This window comes from Myiozetetes cayanensis, unplaced genomic scaffold (assembly GCF_022539395.1).
Source record: "Myiozetetes cayanensis isolate MyiCay16 unplaced genomic scaffold, myiCay2020 scf3, whole genome shotgun sequence".
NCBI lineage: Eukaryota > Metazoa > Chordata > Aves > Passeriformes > Tyrannidae > Myiozetetes > Myiozetetes cayanensis.
In genome coordinates, this window is record NW_026087521.1 from 60,760,748 (window position 1) to 60,777,706 (window position 16,959).

Here is a 16,959-nt window from a genome sequence, read left to right on the forward strand (position 1 = left end):
CAGACAACTGTCTGTTATCTTCTGCTGTCTGACTGTATTCCAATCCCTCAAGATAATTTCCATAATATCATCAATATTACCTTAAGCCCTCATTATCAAATAGCCCAGGCTGCACAAGCATTCAGCTACAGATGATCTGTCAAACCATTAAATCCTAAAAGTAACGGTTACTGAAGGTCAGGAGTGACATTTCTCTCTCTGCGAGTAAAGTCGCCAAATTCCAGGCTCCGGGTTTGACAAAAAAAGTTTGAAACCACATAGTTTGTATAAGATATACAACTCAAGTTCTGGCCATTTTCAGCCCCTCATAACAGCTCGGGTGATTTCTTTGACCTTATGTGTCAGACACATGGAAAAAAACAACACAAACAGTTGCGAGTAGCCTTTGTAGGCATTAAGACACGTACCTTTCTATATACACGAGCTAATGGGTTTTGAATACTGAGATTTTGTCCCCAAAGCAAGAGAGATTTTTTTTTCTACAGCAGTAGCAGACCTGTAAGAACATTATTACCTTAGCTCAAGTTCGGGTTGCTTCTTTGCTTATGTTTTTATAAAAGTTCAAACCCCTAAGATCTGGAGACAATACCACAGCTGCATCTTTATGTTTTTCAACCACTAACTACATATCTACAGATTTTTCCAAAAGTTAACATTTATTCATAAGTTCATACTATCAGCAATCCTTTGATAGGAATTATGCTCTTAAAAAACAAGCTTAAAACAATAAGATGTGAAGCTAATAATGGTCTTCAGTTTATGAACACCTTATCCAAAAGCAGACGAGACACCTGTAACAAGAAAAAGTGTGGCAACCTCCTTTCAACAGTGAAACAGAGGCTCTATGAAAAGGCTATACGTAAAACAACTACTAAAAATGTGACTTTTGCACGATTTGCACATCTCTTTCTGTTGTTTACTCCTTTCTGTGCTTGTTACAAGCAGAATGACGACTGTGGCATCCTACAGATGTTTTGTTTCCATCTCGTTGTAACCAGTGCTACTGTTAACGTTCTCCACCACACCTTCTACGCAGAGAAACAGGAACATGCAACGCAGATTTACTCAAAGGTCTCTTTTCCAGTTGATGGTGATTACACATAACAACGACTTTATCGCGACAGAGAATGCAGGAATGGATAAGAGGATATGCTCAGTGGCTAACAGGATACGCTAACCATATCTTCCCTGTTGTGTCACGGATTCTAGGAGTTCAGGAAAGAATACAGAACACTGGGATTCTTTAAGAAATCTTGTACTAGTCTACTTCTGGAACGATTAAACATCTGTGACAGATAGTCTATCCACTCCATATAGGGAAACATTTATGTAGTACCATCAGTTAAAGCTCGAAGGAAATTAACAACTGTTTAAACCAGTTTACCAAAACTAAGTGTACATTGAGAAGAAAAAAATTTAACTGGAGGCAAAAAGAGGGTTTGTCTAGCTATAGCATAGACTCCTTCATAAATAAGTAAACAAATAATACTCTTAAGTTTGCTAGGGTGCCCGTACAGCCACATGCTTAACCAGAGCTTGCTTTTGCTTTTAACGCCATTTTAGTCTCTAAGGAGCAGAAATTAAAAGTCTATGCCCAATTTGCACTTAAAGCCCCCAAGACCCCGTATCTTCTGCCCTCCATCTTATTTCATTTTCTTTTGCACATCTTCCTCTTCCCAGGTAGCAGGCACAAATAAAAGAAAGCAATAAAGTTCCGTCTACCTGAGCTGAGTATTTTCTTTTTTTTTGGATGGATAATTATGCCAGATAAATAAACTTCCAAATATTAGAGAACAAAGAGAAGGGACATAGAACAGTCAAGACAGCACACTTTTGTTTTTGTCAATATTTCTTTAAATCCCAATCCAGCTCCTAGTAAGACTGGACACTACTTTACAACACTCCTAGAACTGCAGAAGAATGGAAACACAATAGGGAGCGAGTGGAGAGGGGAGACAGCTCAGTGGCTGACTTCAGACATTCACATACACAAAGCCAGCATCCACTGGAGTCGTTAAGGCCCAGATGCCCCACTAATAGGAACAAACCCAAACACAAAGGTAGCACATGAAATGTATTTACCTATTTAAACACAGGCAGCTGGTCAAGCTAGAATGGGGAAGGTAACTGCTAATTCCTTGTACTACAAGGAAGGAATGGAGTAAAAAAACCCAAGCCCACGGGCAGGTTTTTGCTTTGTGAACCTCTGTCTGTGCTGCTGGTTAACAGTGGTAAGTATAAAAAAATCAAAGAAAAATAATCTATTTATAGAACAAGTCAGTAGTCTGAGACATTTAGAAAAAAGTAAAAACAAGTCCTTCTTTAAAAATGGATTTACTAAAACAACTGTCACCCAGGATGACCCCAAGCCCCTCTGGTCCTCTGGCAGAGCCAGGGGCGACTTCAAACCAGAACTGTTGCTGATTGTACACTGGTGCACATCCAGCAAAGCCAGCAGGGAGGGGGATTTGCACTGTGAACAGTATCTGCAGACTGCTTGTGGTATCACAGGAGGCCATGCCCGTAGCCTGGTGATACTGGAAATAGTTGTGAGTGAAACTTTTCACAGAAGCACATGTGCTCAAGCCCTCTGAGGTAAGTGGGCTGTCTTCTTTCCTTCCCATCCCTGGGTACAGATCTCAGGTGCCCTGGGTGCTGTACCTCCTCGCCAGCTCCATCCTGCGCGAGACAACTTTAATGTGCAGGAGTGCAGAACTCTAAGCAAAGCCTAGAAAAGGAGAGGGCATCCCCACGGAAAGGGAAGCTCTCTGCTCTTCCCAAGCTCTGGTCTAGCTAGACATTATCAAATGTTTTCTGGCCCTCCTCAGGACAGGAAGATCGGCTTTTTCCCACCGAGGAAAAAGTTTTGCCTAGTGGAGTAGAGTTGGGTTTCTTTTTTGGTAAACAGAACCTTTGCTGATTTCTGAGATTATGAGCTCCTCTGCCCTTTAGCTACAAAAGAGAAATGAAAAGAAATTCATCCACTTGCTCCCATCCTTATAGTGTAGTGTTAGCTGCCTGGATATGGAGGCAATTTAACTCTCCCAATACATTGCTCAGTGCTCTGGGCTGGCAAGGAGAGGCAAAAGATAACTTCCAAAGTCACCTCCTTAGGATAACCTGATACGCCCAAAAGCTCCAGCCTCTGCCCACCAATTCCAGGCCAGCTCCACTGCCAACATGTACTTCTAACACCCTGAAGTGTCTAATCTAACAGCCTCGAGTTTGCTCAGTCTCTAAGAGCAACAGCCACACTCAAAGATGGAAACACTCAAGTCAGAAAACACTGGCTGGAGCTCCTAATCAGGCGGTGTCTGCATAGATGAGTCGGTACCACTGTGCCTTGACATTCCCGTTGTATGAAGGAAGCCAGCTGTAAGGAACGGACCAACTCTGCTGCAGGTCTGTACATCCTCGGAAGTGAAGCTCAGTGGCTACATTAGCTTCAAACCCTCTATTCCTGTAGGGTTTCAGTGGTCCATTTCCCAACAAGTTTCGGGCATCGAGTAGTTGCTAACTTGTCTCCTTAAGATCTTCCACTGGCAGTTTGTAGCTCAACAAGAAGGGAGGAGGTGGTGCGTGAGCAGGGCTGCTCGGTCCCTGCATGGGTTTCTTTGCACAGTTTATACAGATGTAATCCTCGTTCTCAGCCATTTCGGGAGAGACGCCGACGCAGACCTGATGGAACCACTCATCGCAGCCCCCGTCACACTGCACCCAGTCCACCTGCAAGAGAGCACAGCAGCAGCACGGGGCACGTTACAAGGAAGGACACACAGGCACAGTTTATACGGAGAAAATACCTTCTATTAAACCCAACTGAGGTGCCTGGCACATAACAGCTTTTGGGCACAAATTAATGCCCTACAGAGCTTGTTTCAATAACTGCTTCGGTTTATTAAAAAATAACTCTCTTCCAACCAACCTCTTGCATCCTTAGACCACGACAATGCAAATGTACACTACTACTATTGAGGAAGATGACTCAGCTCTCCTCAAATAAGAGGAGGTGTGCTAGAACACATTTAAAATAGGAGGACACTCAGGGACATTACTTCAGCATAGATAAAAGTCTGCAAATACACATTCTAAATTATGTACACCCCCTTAGACTGTATTATCAAATGGCAGCTTTTGAAGCCTAAAAATTACAGAAACCAAAAGGACTTGATGCTTTCGGTAAAAAAAAACAACAAAAAAAACCCGTGTGACACCAATAGTTTTAATACTTTTCTACCAGCTAGATGTTTGGTATACAGCTGAACAACAAATACCAAAAACTACACACAACAACTTTAACTCTTAAACATCATAACATTTAACTTAGAATATTTCAGACTTTGAGTTGAACTTGCTTTGGAACAACTGAGAAAAACATAAAAAAGTAAATTAAAACTTAGGAAGGAAAACAGGTTAATTATTTGATTTCCGTAATTCCCCAAATAAAAGGGCATGTTAATTTGAGCCAGTGGGCAGAAACTGTGATCTGCAGGATAAGAAACACAGATTCTCCATTCTAATGGCATGCATTGGTACAGCTATAAAAACTGTTACTGCTGTAGTTCTGCTTTCACCTTACAGAGGAATGTGGTAACATATTAGGAAAATAGCACTAGTGCCAACCTATGAAAATGAAGAAATGTTATCTTTTACTTTAGTTTGTAGCAAACTACTCCTGAACATATTTTCAAAGTGATTAGTAATGGTCACCAACAGCTGCAGCTTCAGTCATTACACTCCTGTATCTACCACGTTTCACTTGTGTGACAAGTACCCATGTATGGTGTTCACCTGTCAAATGCACAAAAGTATATCCAGCCTTGTGGCAAGGCAGTCATTCCATTAAAAACTTCGTTCATGGAAGTTTGACAAATTTAGTACAACCTTATTTATAATAGGAGCTTAAAGGCACTCTCCTCACGCTTACAACCTCAATTTCCATAAAAATGTACTAATATGAGGAAAATATCACCTGTGAATTGAATACAAAGACTATCATCTTTTGAGTGACTGAGTGTAATTTCTGTCCTTGATCTAAGTTTAAGACTTCAAAACTGGTCTTTTAACTGGTTTTTTTTTTGACTGTTCCAATGAAGACTTGAACTCTGTTTCAATTCTGCACAACAAGAAATAATTTCTTTGAATTTGTGCTTGCTCCTACTCTCTCTTCTGCAAGTCAGTGCAGTATAGTCTCAGTCCCACAGTTATCTGGGGTGTGTGTTTTCTACTTTCTAGAAAGCAGAAAAAAACATTTTGAAAAAAACTTTTTTTGATCATCAATTAGTCTTTGTTAAAAGCTGACAATTAGGATGGGCAGTACCACTGAGACAGGCAGATCAAGTTTCTTCTGTAATAATCCAATCAAGTCTAAAAATCGCTCATTATTCATCTCCAACAAGAAAAATGAAGCACTGAAGCTGGTAGATCACTCAGCCTACAGCATCACTGTTCACAGACTGTATGCAAGACATAGAGAAAATTGACTTCATTTAGGAACATCGCACATCCCACTCCAGCTCAGAAACACAGGAACATTTCTATCTGAGTCAAAGAATTAGTCCTTGGAATCAGCCAATGCATGTTGCACATAGTCAACAAAAAATTACACAGCTTGAAGAAGTCAAACTTCCTGACCAAGACCTTTACCCAGACTCTAATTTTCCATCTTTTCCTGTTTTAAAGTACCTAAGAGAGTAAGGAAGATCTACAGTTTAATCCGCTACATCTGCACCTTGTGTACCTACCCAAGTACTACTCCATCCTCTCTCATTTCCAATCACACCACTTTGGTTTCTCATGCTGTTCAACCTAAACATTACGTGGCACAGAGGGGGTTTGACTTTGCACGGAATTGCCTGCGACAGAACTAAGGGAGAACTCACTTTGTCCTTGCAGGGCCTTTGGCAGTTCTGTGCAGCACACACGGCATTCTCGTCATCCGACTCTTCTGCTCCTGACCAGTCGTACTTAGAAGGAATATCTAGAATCTTCTTCTCTCTTTTCTTCTCTGTGCTCTCCTTTACTAGTTCTACCTTGGCAACAACTGCCTTCTCTCGCTTCTTCTTCCGCTCCTCTTCCTTAGCCAGTTTCTTTGCCAGCTTGTTCAGCTCCTTTGTCTTATCCATGGTGAGTTTTAGCTTCTTCTTCTTAGGTTTTTCCAGTTTTTTCAGCTCTTTAGATTTTTGCTTCATATCTCCGAAGAACTGCTCTGCTCTCTCCAGTTTTCGTTTCCGCTTCCTCTCAGAAGAATCTCTCCCTCTCATTTTCAGTGGTTTTTCATCCATGCTGTCATCCTTCATAGAAAGAGTGAAGAGAGATTTTTATTCAAATGCAAATTTCCTGCAAACCTGTTGTCTGAGAGATGTACTTACCTCTACCATTACACTGACATGGTATTGAAGAAACCTACTCAACAACATACAGTTACAAATTCTAAGCAAAAAGGCACTTAACTTCATTTTCACCATATTCAAAAAAATTCAGTGTTACCAACTGTGTCAAAGTACAATCAATCAAGAATACCCAGTGGAAAAAGTAAATCATCAGCAAGGGTAAGGAGGCAAAATAAGCAATAATTACAACTCCCTTCTCACATTGTTTTTTAATAGAAGTTGAGAAGATTAATCATTTGTTAGATGCTCTTGCTTATTTTTCATCCGAGGTCAGTCTTGCCTGTAATTATTTTTGAGAGAAAGCAACTGCTGTTTTGGAGATTAAGACAGCGTAATTGGTGAATTCTTAAAATGGATCATCAACTCAAGCAAGAGAAAAAAGTAACATCAGTTATTTGAAAAGCTTCCAAACTGGCAGACATCGTAAATATCCTGGCGTCATCGACAGCTCTTAAATAACAGATCCAGATCAGAAGTGAGGCTTAAAATTGGCAAACTCTGTCCCTGCAGGTAGCATTCACAGTGAGGAGTCCTATTTATATCTGAAAGATTCACATGCATAGCTCCTCTGTACAAACAGGATTGACTCAATTCAGTTAATCCAGCTATACACTTAAATAATTATTAATAGATTAAGAACATACTACAAGTGAGTAAAGACACCCTGTTTACTGTACGTTACTTAATATAGCTACCCCACCCCAAACCAAATCCTCTCAAGATTATTTTACAAAAGACTACTTATTTTGTATGTAAATAAACATGGAAAAATATTCAATTCAAAATGAGTAGTTCTGGTCAAACAAGTATTCATGAAGGTTAACCAGAAAATATCACAACACATACACAACCCACTCCCCTTACCCCACTCGCATGAAAAAAAAGCTTTGCTTAACTATTAATACAACAGTCTGAAATACTATTTATAAATTGTTATTTGCTGGCATTCAAACTGGTCTTCAATCAACTCCATGCCAAAACTATTACATTAAAAGAACACTAAGCTTAGGAAGTACTCAGGTTGAAAAGTGGTAAAGTAGTAGTACTTGGAAGGCGGAGTCAGTTTTATACTACTGTCCTAACTGATGGTAATTTGGCAGCACTTTTAACTCATCCAACTGTATATGGAAGGCATTCAGGAAACGAGACACGAATTAACATGCTCATCTAACCTTTGCACATGTAACCTTCCATCTTGTAGTACTGTACACCACCGAGAAATCAAGAAAGAGCCATCTTCTATGTGCTTCCTGTGCATAACCCAAAAAGCAGTCACATACTCCATAGCTCCACGTGGTCAAACTGACCCCTAAGTGCAGCTGACAGATGATAAAGAAGGGGTTCCAGGCGAGTTCTTCAACACAAGAGTTGACCTGTTCCAGCACACACCCCTTACCCACTGCACCAACACGGCCAAGTGATTTTGACTCGACCTCAGAATCAGCAGATAAACCTGCCTGATTCACTGTCAGCTGAGCAAAGCAATCAGGACATCTTCAAAGTAGATTAATAAAAATATTTTTACGTCTATGTTATTCTGAGGAAGAACAGGAATCTTATTACCTGCACTACCAAACCATGTTTTACTAAAAAATAAGTGTTCTTTCCCCAGTAACAAAGTTCAGTAACACGTAAGTATCAAGTTATATAAGCCATTGTGTAGACTTTCTATCCTCCTAAATGTTTTTTTTGTAACTCTTTTGCAGATTAGTTCTGTTTCCAAGCATAATCAAGAGCAGTGTTTCCTTTCCTAACCCCATATTTTCTAAAATAAGGTTTGCATATGGAACTGCTTGAGAAAACTGTTCTAAATATGGTTAATTGTGGAGGACAGTGCTATGGCATGAGTGAACAAGAACTGAAATTCTGGGTCTCTTATTCTGTTATCTTCTGGAATTTACTGTTCCCCCCAGTTGAAATCCAAACATGTCAAGCAACTAGGCACCAAGACTATACTAAAAAAAACCCCACCAACATAATGTGGTGGGATTTTTGTTCCACACCAGAGTATTTCTTCAAATTCCATACCTCCATGACGTGAAGAAACCTCTCCTCAGAGGGTGGGTGAGTCGCCTGTAAAATCCGCCAGATGTGCTGAGTTTCATCCAGCGACACCTCCAGTAGATCTCCCACCATCATCAGATCTTCCAGCTGAGCTTTTGCTCCAGGTGACAGCTCCAATACAGGCGGCTCCAAACTGCGAGGTACCAGTGGACTCTTCCGAGGCTGCTTCCTTGGAGTGCTAGAACCTTTCAGACAGGAGGCAGGTCATAGAATCAGTAAGGCTGGAAAAGACCTCCAAGACCATTGAGTCCAACTGTTAACCTGGCACTGCCAAGTCCACCACTAAAACATGTCCCCAAGTGCCACATCCACATGTTTTTTGAATGCTTCCAGGGATGGTGATGGCACCATTTCCCTTGGGCAGCCTGTTCCAACATCTGACCACCCTTCCAGTGAAGAAATTTTTCCTAATACCCAATCTAAATCCCCCCTTGGCAAAGTCGTACAAAGATAAAAGGAAGAGATGAAAACCAAAAGAAATTACATACTTTTTACAACACAAAAGAAAATACCTTGAGAGCAGCTTTTAGAAGCAGACGAATACGCGTGTTCGGCACAGAACGAAGGAGCAGTCCACATGTGGGTCACCACTTCCTCTGATTTAATAGGGATTTCCTCATCACAAAACAAATTAGGCTCCAAGCTGCTAGAAGATTTTACGCTGGCATTGTCCTGAAAGAGACCCACAGAAAACATGCAACATCTGGATCCAGAAAATACCTACTTCAAAGGAAATTCTACTAAGACTGAGCTGCTCCTAAAACCCGACTCTGAAACACTCCACCAGAGACACCACGACCATGTGCAAAAGCTACAGATTACATCCCTGCTTAAATAGTGGATGGATACAGGAACTAAGGAGATAGGTCAGTAGATTTATGGTTACTGCAAGAGAAGCACTTGGCAAGTTTCCTCACTCAGCAGTCCCTCAAGTATGGTCTTCAGAAGTCAACATAACCAAAGGATATTTACTCTTAGCCTACATAATTTATTATTTTGTTTGAAAAAATTGACTGCAAGACCATAAAAACTGGCATCTGTAGTAAAGCAGGGGTGTGCTGAGTAAATAACTGTGACTATAGAAAGATCTTAGAGGCGAGGTCCAGCACAGCAACAAATATCAAAATAATGGCAATCAAACATTGTTCTGGGATTGGGACTTTTATGTCAGTCTTGAATCATTTTAAGACAGGACCAAACACGGAAAGAAGAGGGCTGTGAATATTTCCACAAACGGAGTAATTGGCTTGTGCTCAGCAAAACGAGAGGTGTAAGATGCTGAAGGCGCTCAAGGTATTGGGAAAGATGGACATTTGACTGCTTGGATACATCACACTGAAGTGGGACATACGCCTCCAGGTGCAGCTGGACCCATTAGGACATGAGAGATTAGGAATCTCTTGGCAGTGGGAGCAGCTTTGTTTGACTCTGCATTACACTAGGCAGAGAAAGCAGAGGAGCACAAGCCCACTCGAGTAGATTCCCTGATGCTCCCTAGTACTATTCTCCCTCTTCTTACTCACTCCTGGAAGTGAAATTAGCTAGGATAATCTCCTCAACCAACCATCTATTTTCATAGCACTTTCCAGAATTCAGCTATTCCATCACGTCTGTGATGAAACTGGACAACAGGTTTAACATACTTAGCGCGCTGTGTACGACTGAAATCTTTCAGAAAACATTAAAAACAAAAAGCTGGCTTAAAAAAAGAGAAAGGCTACAGAGCAGTTATTGACAATATTTACCTGAAGATTAGTTGTGTGGGTCCCAAAATGGCCAACTCAGGAAATTGTACCACCCAGACACTGTCATTTCATGACATAAAAAGGGAGTTTAAGAATGGTAATCTCTGGCTTTCAGTTACATGTTTTAAAAGGAAGTCAAGTGCACGCTAATGATTTCTGTACAGAATTATAAGTGGGAAATTCAAATTTAAGTTGCCCAGATGAAAAGGTAGAATAAATATACTCAGAAAGAAGATATTTCTCCCTACACCATAAAGTTTTTACCTTATACAGTATCTTGTTATGGGTATCTCATTATACTACATTAAAGAAAGTTCAGGACTAATATGTAAATTGATTTTTTAAAGAATCACCATTTAGTGGCCATAGGCAACACAGGTGCAAAGAAATGAGAAAAATATGAGACACAAAAATGAAAACTATTGGTGAAGAAAATTCACAGTAAATTTGACCAGTGAATTATCCTTATTGAAACAAATCTTAAAACAGATCTAGCTATTGCACTCATAATGAAGTATTTACTGGCAAGAACAGTGTTTTAATTAGAAGACACACTATGATGAAACAGGCCTTTTTCACATGTATTTCCATAACAACTGGACACTTGAGAAGCCAGAGAATGTGGTTTTTGAAATACAGTCTACGGACCTCTGGGGATTCAGGGATTACTTCCACAAGAAGTTAAGAGCAAATTCATACACGATGCATCATGATCTACATTTTTTTTAAACCCACTGGAAAATGTTCATGCATCACAATCTGAAAAAACCCAGTCTAAAAATATTTAATTTCTGAGTAACTTTGCTTTTTCGTTTGAACTTTGCTTCTCCTAGTTTAAACCTGAAGAATTTGGTTGCCTGAAAATTTGTTTTCTATTCCAAACATGTTAGTTGACCTAACAAAAGACATTTCTGGTCCCTAGCAGCTTTGCTTCAACAGTTTTTTACTTTTAGGTTTCTATAATTACATATAGTGACGGAGATCCAAATCAAAAGGGTTAAGTAACAGATTTTTAAATGATGACAACAGAATCATTAAACAAATGAAATGATGCTCCTGCAAAACCCTCAGATCCTGACAAGCATATGCCATCTTTCTTGACATATGCTTTATCACAGCCTCAGAAAATGCCACATCTTTCAGAAATGCCTTATTAAAACTCCTGATGCAAAGAACATTTTGGAAATTATTTCTGTAGATAAAACTAATTTAATTAAAAGCTGTAGCACCCAACTGCAATGTACTCTTGTTGGCATTTCACATGGGACTATAAGAAAAACCTGAGTTTGTGCACAAAGCTGCAGAGAAACAAAACACTAAAAATAGGAGATTGCAGCAAATCATACCTGGAGAATGTGCTGTCCCTTTATAAACTAGAATATCTGCCTTAGAAGAATTTACATGGCCACACTGTCTCTTAAGATAGCATCTTTTAAGGTAGAGATGACACTATCGCTAAAAAGAAAACACTGCTCCAGAAGAAACAGTGGCATTACTTTTGTCTCTACATTTATCAAAAGGACATTTCAACACATGGAAAACACTTGGTTATCTCCACATTTGCCTTTTCTCATGGAAGTTCTCCTCTAGTTTAAAATACTTGAAAAATTTGACTGCAGGTACAATTTCTGAACTGAATCCAGGCACTAATTTTACAACACGGTCCAGACATCCAGTATCGAATATTTCCTCACGTCCAAAATGGAACACGTGTACCCCCTTTATGTGAGGGTTGAATGAAAAGAAAGGTATGAAAACATGAAAGAAGCTCTGACATCAGAAATGTTCTTACATAACATGCAGGTTTCAAAGACTAATTTTTTTTGCTGTAGCAAAAAACTTTTGAAGACCTCTCCATATAGACACATTTATGACTCATGATATCTTTGAATGGGGCATAAAGACAATGTTCATCCTCCATGGCATTATAAATACAAATACCTTTGTAAGTTTATCTTTTTCCTTAGCACTAAAAAGCACCTTTTGAAATTCACATAGGTTTGGAAATTTTGAATAAAAAGTATTAAAAAACTTGCCTCAGAACTGAGACATTCAGATAAAAATCAAGAAGTACTTCTGCAACAGCAGCCAGGTGAGAATATACACAGATAGCTTAGGATACAAAAAATATTCTGAAATAAATGAACTAATAGAAGACAGGTGTTCTGGATTAATTCCATGCAGACAAATTACACTTACCTTTATGTCATAGCCATATGTCTCCCTGATGTCTTCATCAGAGTCTGTCTCTTCATCATCATAATCCAAAGTCTGTCGTGGGGATGAGGACACGCTCCCTATCACTCTGTTAAAGGCTGACTGCTGAAAACTAGTCAGGTGTCCCTAAAAGAAAAATGAAATATGGGAATGAAACAATGAAATTTCCAGAAAAATCTATAAGAAAGCTAAAGAGTTACTGACAAAGAAGGCAAAGCTTCCATTAGATTTTGATTCCATGTTTTTGAATAATAGTGACTAGAAAGATCTAGATACTGCTGTTCAGTGCCAGCAAATTACAGCTTGTGGTTGAACAAGCTTCTTCACCACAGCATCACCTGACCCCAATCTCAAGATGAAGAGGTCAGCTGTGAAAGTACCACTGCCTTCCTACAGGCCTCACCGCAATCTACTAACGAGACACTAAATGCCTAGAAACGACAATCCATGAGAAACTGTAATTACTGAGACCCTGGATTCTGTCAAGAGGGAAATAGAACTGGGACACCAAGGTAGCAACTGCTTTACGCACCTTCGTGCCCATACTCAGCTGTTATGACTGACGTGATGTTTCTTACAGGCACCTTCAGCAGTTGCCACTGACAGTGAGCACAAAGACACAGAGCTGTTCCTGCAGCAGCACGTAGCTGGCAGAAGCAGTCAGAGCCTGATGAGCTCCAAACTAAGTAGTTTCAACACATCTAATCCTCAGCTTTTAACTCTCCTCCTCTCTCCTCCAGGCTTCTCCAAGACAGATAAGGCATTTCAACACACTGAATTAGGACAGGCACAGTAAAGAGCAAGATACCCCCATGCGTACCTGCAGGTCGGGGTTAGCTGCCGCTTTCTGTAGCTCTGCACTGATGATTTTCTCTGTTTTCTCCCGTGCTGCCTGCTCCACCATTCTCTGGCTGAGCACAGAAAGCTTGGCCAGAGCAGAGGACAGCTCGTCAGTGGCCAGTGCCTGCCGCGCTCGGTCCTGCCAGCTCATGGCCCGTTCCGTCAGGCACTGCAGGGCCTCCCCCTCTGGCAGCCGCACCGGCAGCTTCTGCAGGGACACCAGCAGGGACAGGATGGTCTCCAGCCGCGGCCTTCGGGAACGCATGCAGAGGGGACACAGGAACTTCACTTCTTTGGCCTGCCAGCTGGAGCCCTTCTTCTGAGAACTTGTTTTGGGAAGGGGCACGCAGCCGCTATGGAACCAGTCTTTGCACAGCTCGCACTGCAGCATGAACCCGCTCGCCGTTTTGCGGCAGATACAGAACTTGACTTCTTCGATTCGGTCCACCATTGTCATCTTGGCCAGGTTAGCTGCCCTGAGAGCATGCATGGCTTCAATCTCCTTCTGTTCCCGATCCTTGAAGACAGCCACCTACCCAACAAGGACAAAAAGCAGGTCATGACATTCGCAGCTAAGAGAGAATTCATTATTAGCAACACAGGAAAAGAAAAAAGAAAACCAAACCCAAACATACAAAGATATCTCCCTGTTTAAACTAGCCCAAAACTTAGGAGTTGTGTGATCTAATTAAAACCTTAGCTAAGATACCTCCTCCTCAATTACTCATTACTCCCTTGAGTCCTTCTGACAGAGATACTATGTAAACTTAAGATAACCTTCTCAATATCTACAAAAGTTTCAGAAGTTTATAATTATATCTGTCAAAAGGCCAGCAGAAGAACAGGTTTTGATTCCAGGGAAGAAGTCAGAATCTGTTCCATCCATCTGCCTACTGAGACAATGCAGCTGAGCATTGTTGCAATGTTGACTCAGCACCAGAATCATCTGAGTGACCAAATATCTTGTGAAGTGACTTACATTTCCTCAGTGTTTCCATCGAAGTAACTATAACAAAGCATACTACAGTAAGACAGACTGTGTATAAGCCATATTAATGAGCCTGCATATATTTTCTTTGTTCCCAGAGAAAGGGCAGCCAGATGACAACGAATTCATCTGATAAGCTGCATGAATATCCTCCTAAAAAGGAGGAATCAAAGAAAACACTCCCTCCAGCCCAGTGTCTATGACCAAGCATTTACAGGCTGCCCTCAAAGTTGACCTAACCAAATATGTCTTGGTACTGGTTAAGGCAGAGCTGCACCTCACTGCACATTACTGCAACGTGATTTCAGTAAGTGTTAATATTAGATGAGCAGCCACAGATATTAACCCAAGAGCATTTAAGTTACACACAGTCCAATTCTTATTAAATACCAGCACTTACACTCTGAACTGTGCTTCCCTCTACCTTCACTGCTGCTAAAGCTGAACCATATTCCTGTGTCAGACTTATTATGAGAGACCTGTTTCACTGAGATTGATTTATCAGTTCTTTCACAGGATTTCTACATAGATCAGAGACAATGTCTCAGGAGATACCACCTTTCATTGCTCCTTACCACAGCTGCAGTGTCCCTGGCCTCTTCCAGCCCATCCTCCAGTTCACTTAGGGATTCCAAGTCAAGATCTTTTTCCTTTTCCTTCTCCATCAACTCCTTTGCCCTCTTGCGCCTATTCTTACTGCTGCCATAAACACCAATGTCAGTCCGAGGGCTCAGAACCTGGAACACCAAGAAAACTTAGACTGTCAGAGCCAAGGGTGCCAAGAACACCAAGAAGTTCTAATCTACAATCTTGTGATATCAGGGACACAATAAGAGAACATTTAATAAAGGAATTACAACAATGTCACCAGAGAGCAAGAAGTACTCAGTAATCTAACACCTCTGATATCTGTCAACTCATGCTACCAGAGAATAAACAGAAAAGAATAAAAGTATTTCATACTTATGAAATTTGAATGTAATCAGTACCACCATAATGTGGCAGGTCAAATTGAAGTTTTCATGGTTAAGCTACCATACAAATAGCTAACCAAAATACTGTATGCTGTTAGATATTAGTAGTTTAACATTCACTTCAAGGGCCTTTATCAATCACAAGACTTAAAAATCTACCATTATTTCACGTTTACATCAGCAGTTTGGTGGCTGAAAGAAAACTAAAAATATGTTATGAGCCTTTTAATATCAAATATAAGAGGCTGCAAAGCACTTTTAAGGACAAGAATAAAATTTTAAGTTACCTTGACTAGTTGGAATGCATACTTAAATATGAAATCTGGCAATTAAATTCAACACAGGAAAGCTCAGACTGCTACATTTAGGAAAATGCAAAACCAGAACATATTAAATAACTAGTTAGGCAGAAGAATATAGAGAAAAAATTTGTATCTAGAGCGTATGACAAAACAAACAGAAATCAGTGTGATGTTGTTGCAATAGGGGCAGATCCTATTGGGAAACACTAAACATCAGTGTCCCCTTTGAGACATAGGATGTAATTATTGCACTTCACATGGCACTGGGGAAGCCAGAAAGAGAGGATGATGTCTAGTTTTGGACATCTCACTATAAGTGAAGACAAACTGCACAGAATTAACAACAATATAAGAGAAAGAAAAATATAGCAGTTGACCAAACTTGAATTGTTTTCCCTAGAAAAGGGAAGCCTGTCAAGTAGATATGATAGATCTTCAAACACATGATTGATTTTTATTAAAACAAAGACAGTGACTAGATTCATTGAAGTGAAATAAACAGTAGCTGCCTTAATTTTTCTTATAGTTAAACAGTTTTACAATATATAATCTATTTTCTTAGCATTTAAGCACTGAGGCAAGCTAAAACATTCATCAGTTCAAGACAGTGTCTGGGTCTGTTTCAGGCCTATATTTCTACAATGACAAGAAGAAATCCTTTGCTTTCCCTCTCACTTTAAAAGTAACAGATGAGGTTGTCCACACATAAACCAAGACTAATCAAACAGACTTTTTGCCTTTTTCTTTCTCTTCACCCTTTTCATTCTTTTTACCAGAGAACAGCTGAAATTCTATTTCATTCTGCAAAGGAGCTGCAATCCACTGTAGCTGAAGCAGCTGTTCACTGTGGACCATGGAGGGCCATCAAGGTCAGTTTTTGAAGGCTGACAGAAGTGCTGCTCACCTGTAGCAGACTGTAGCTCGAGTTCTTCTTCAGGAAGGTCCTTCCTGTGCGCTCTCTCCAGGCTCGTGCTGCAGCTACCTGAGACTCCAGCTGCGGCAGCGCATCCAGACGCACCGGTATTGGGCGGCCTTTGGCAGACAAGCTCTCCAGTTGCTCCAGGTAGGCATAGTTGCTCCCATTCTGGGGTGAAAGAAATTTTTCTAAGCCAGCAGTTCCAGTATGGTATCAGTTGCCAGCTTACTTTCAAGCCATACGTTATTTTGTCACTGACTAAAATAGAGTTCCATATTAAAGGAAAGGAGGGGAACGTTTCAATCTTACTGTTATTTTACAAATCCATCTCACACAGCTTTTATTTTAACAGTTGTGGCCAGCTGGCTTAGGGAATAAGACAATACTCCATTTTTATATGATTGTCTTAAATGCTGTCTGCTTAACAGCAAGCTATTACGTGTGAATTGTGCTTGGGCTGATGTGAAATCCATTGGAATTATCAGTTCAATTTACAACAAATATCTGATATAAGACTAGCA

The 16,959-nt window shown here is 40.3% G+C and overlaps 1 protein-coding gene across 1 annotated transcript in view; it reads right to left on the bottom strand.

Moving 5' to 3' along the window:
* Positions 1–637: 637 nt before the first annotated feature.
* Positions 638–16,959, bottom strand: part of KDM5A (lysine demethylase 5A) — a 51,211-nt gene continuing 34,889 nt past the window's right edge. The window contains exons 22-29 of the mRNA XM_050324844.1: positions 16,427–16,606; positions 14,822–14,983; positions 13,239–13,790; positions 12,401–12,544; positions 8,969–9,128; positions 8,421–8,641; positions 5,883–6,293; positions 638–3,726 (exon numbers count right to left, since the gene is read on the bottom strand). Of these exons, the coding sequence (XP_050180801.1) occupies positions 3,514–3,726; positions 5,883–6,293; positions 8,421–8,641; positions 8,969–9,128; positions 12,401–12,544; positions 13,239–13,790; positions 14,822–14,983; positions 16,427–16,606 (2,043 nt within the window). The 3' untranslated portion in view covers positions 638–3,513. The remainder of the gene's footprint in view (positions 3,727–5,882; positions 6,294–8,420; positions 8,642–8,968; positions 9,129–12,400; positions 12,545–13,238; positions 13,791–14,821; positions 14,984–16,426; positions 16,607–16,959) is intronic.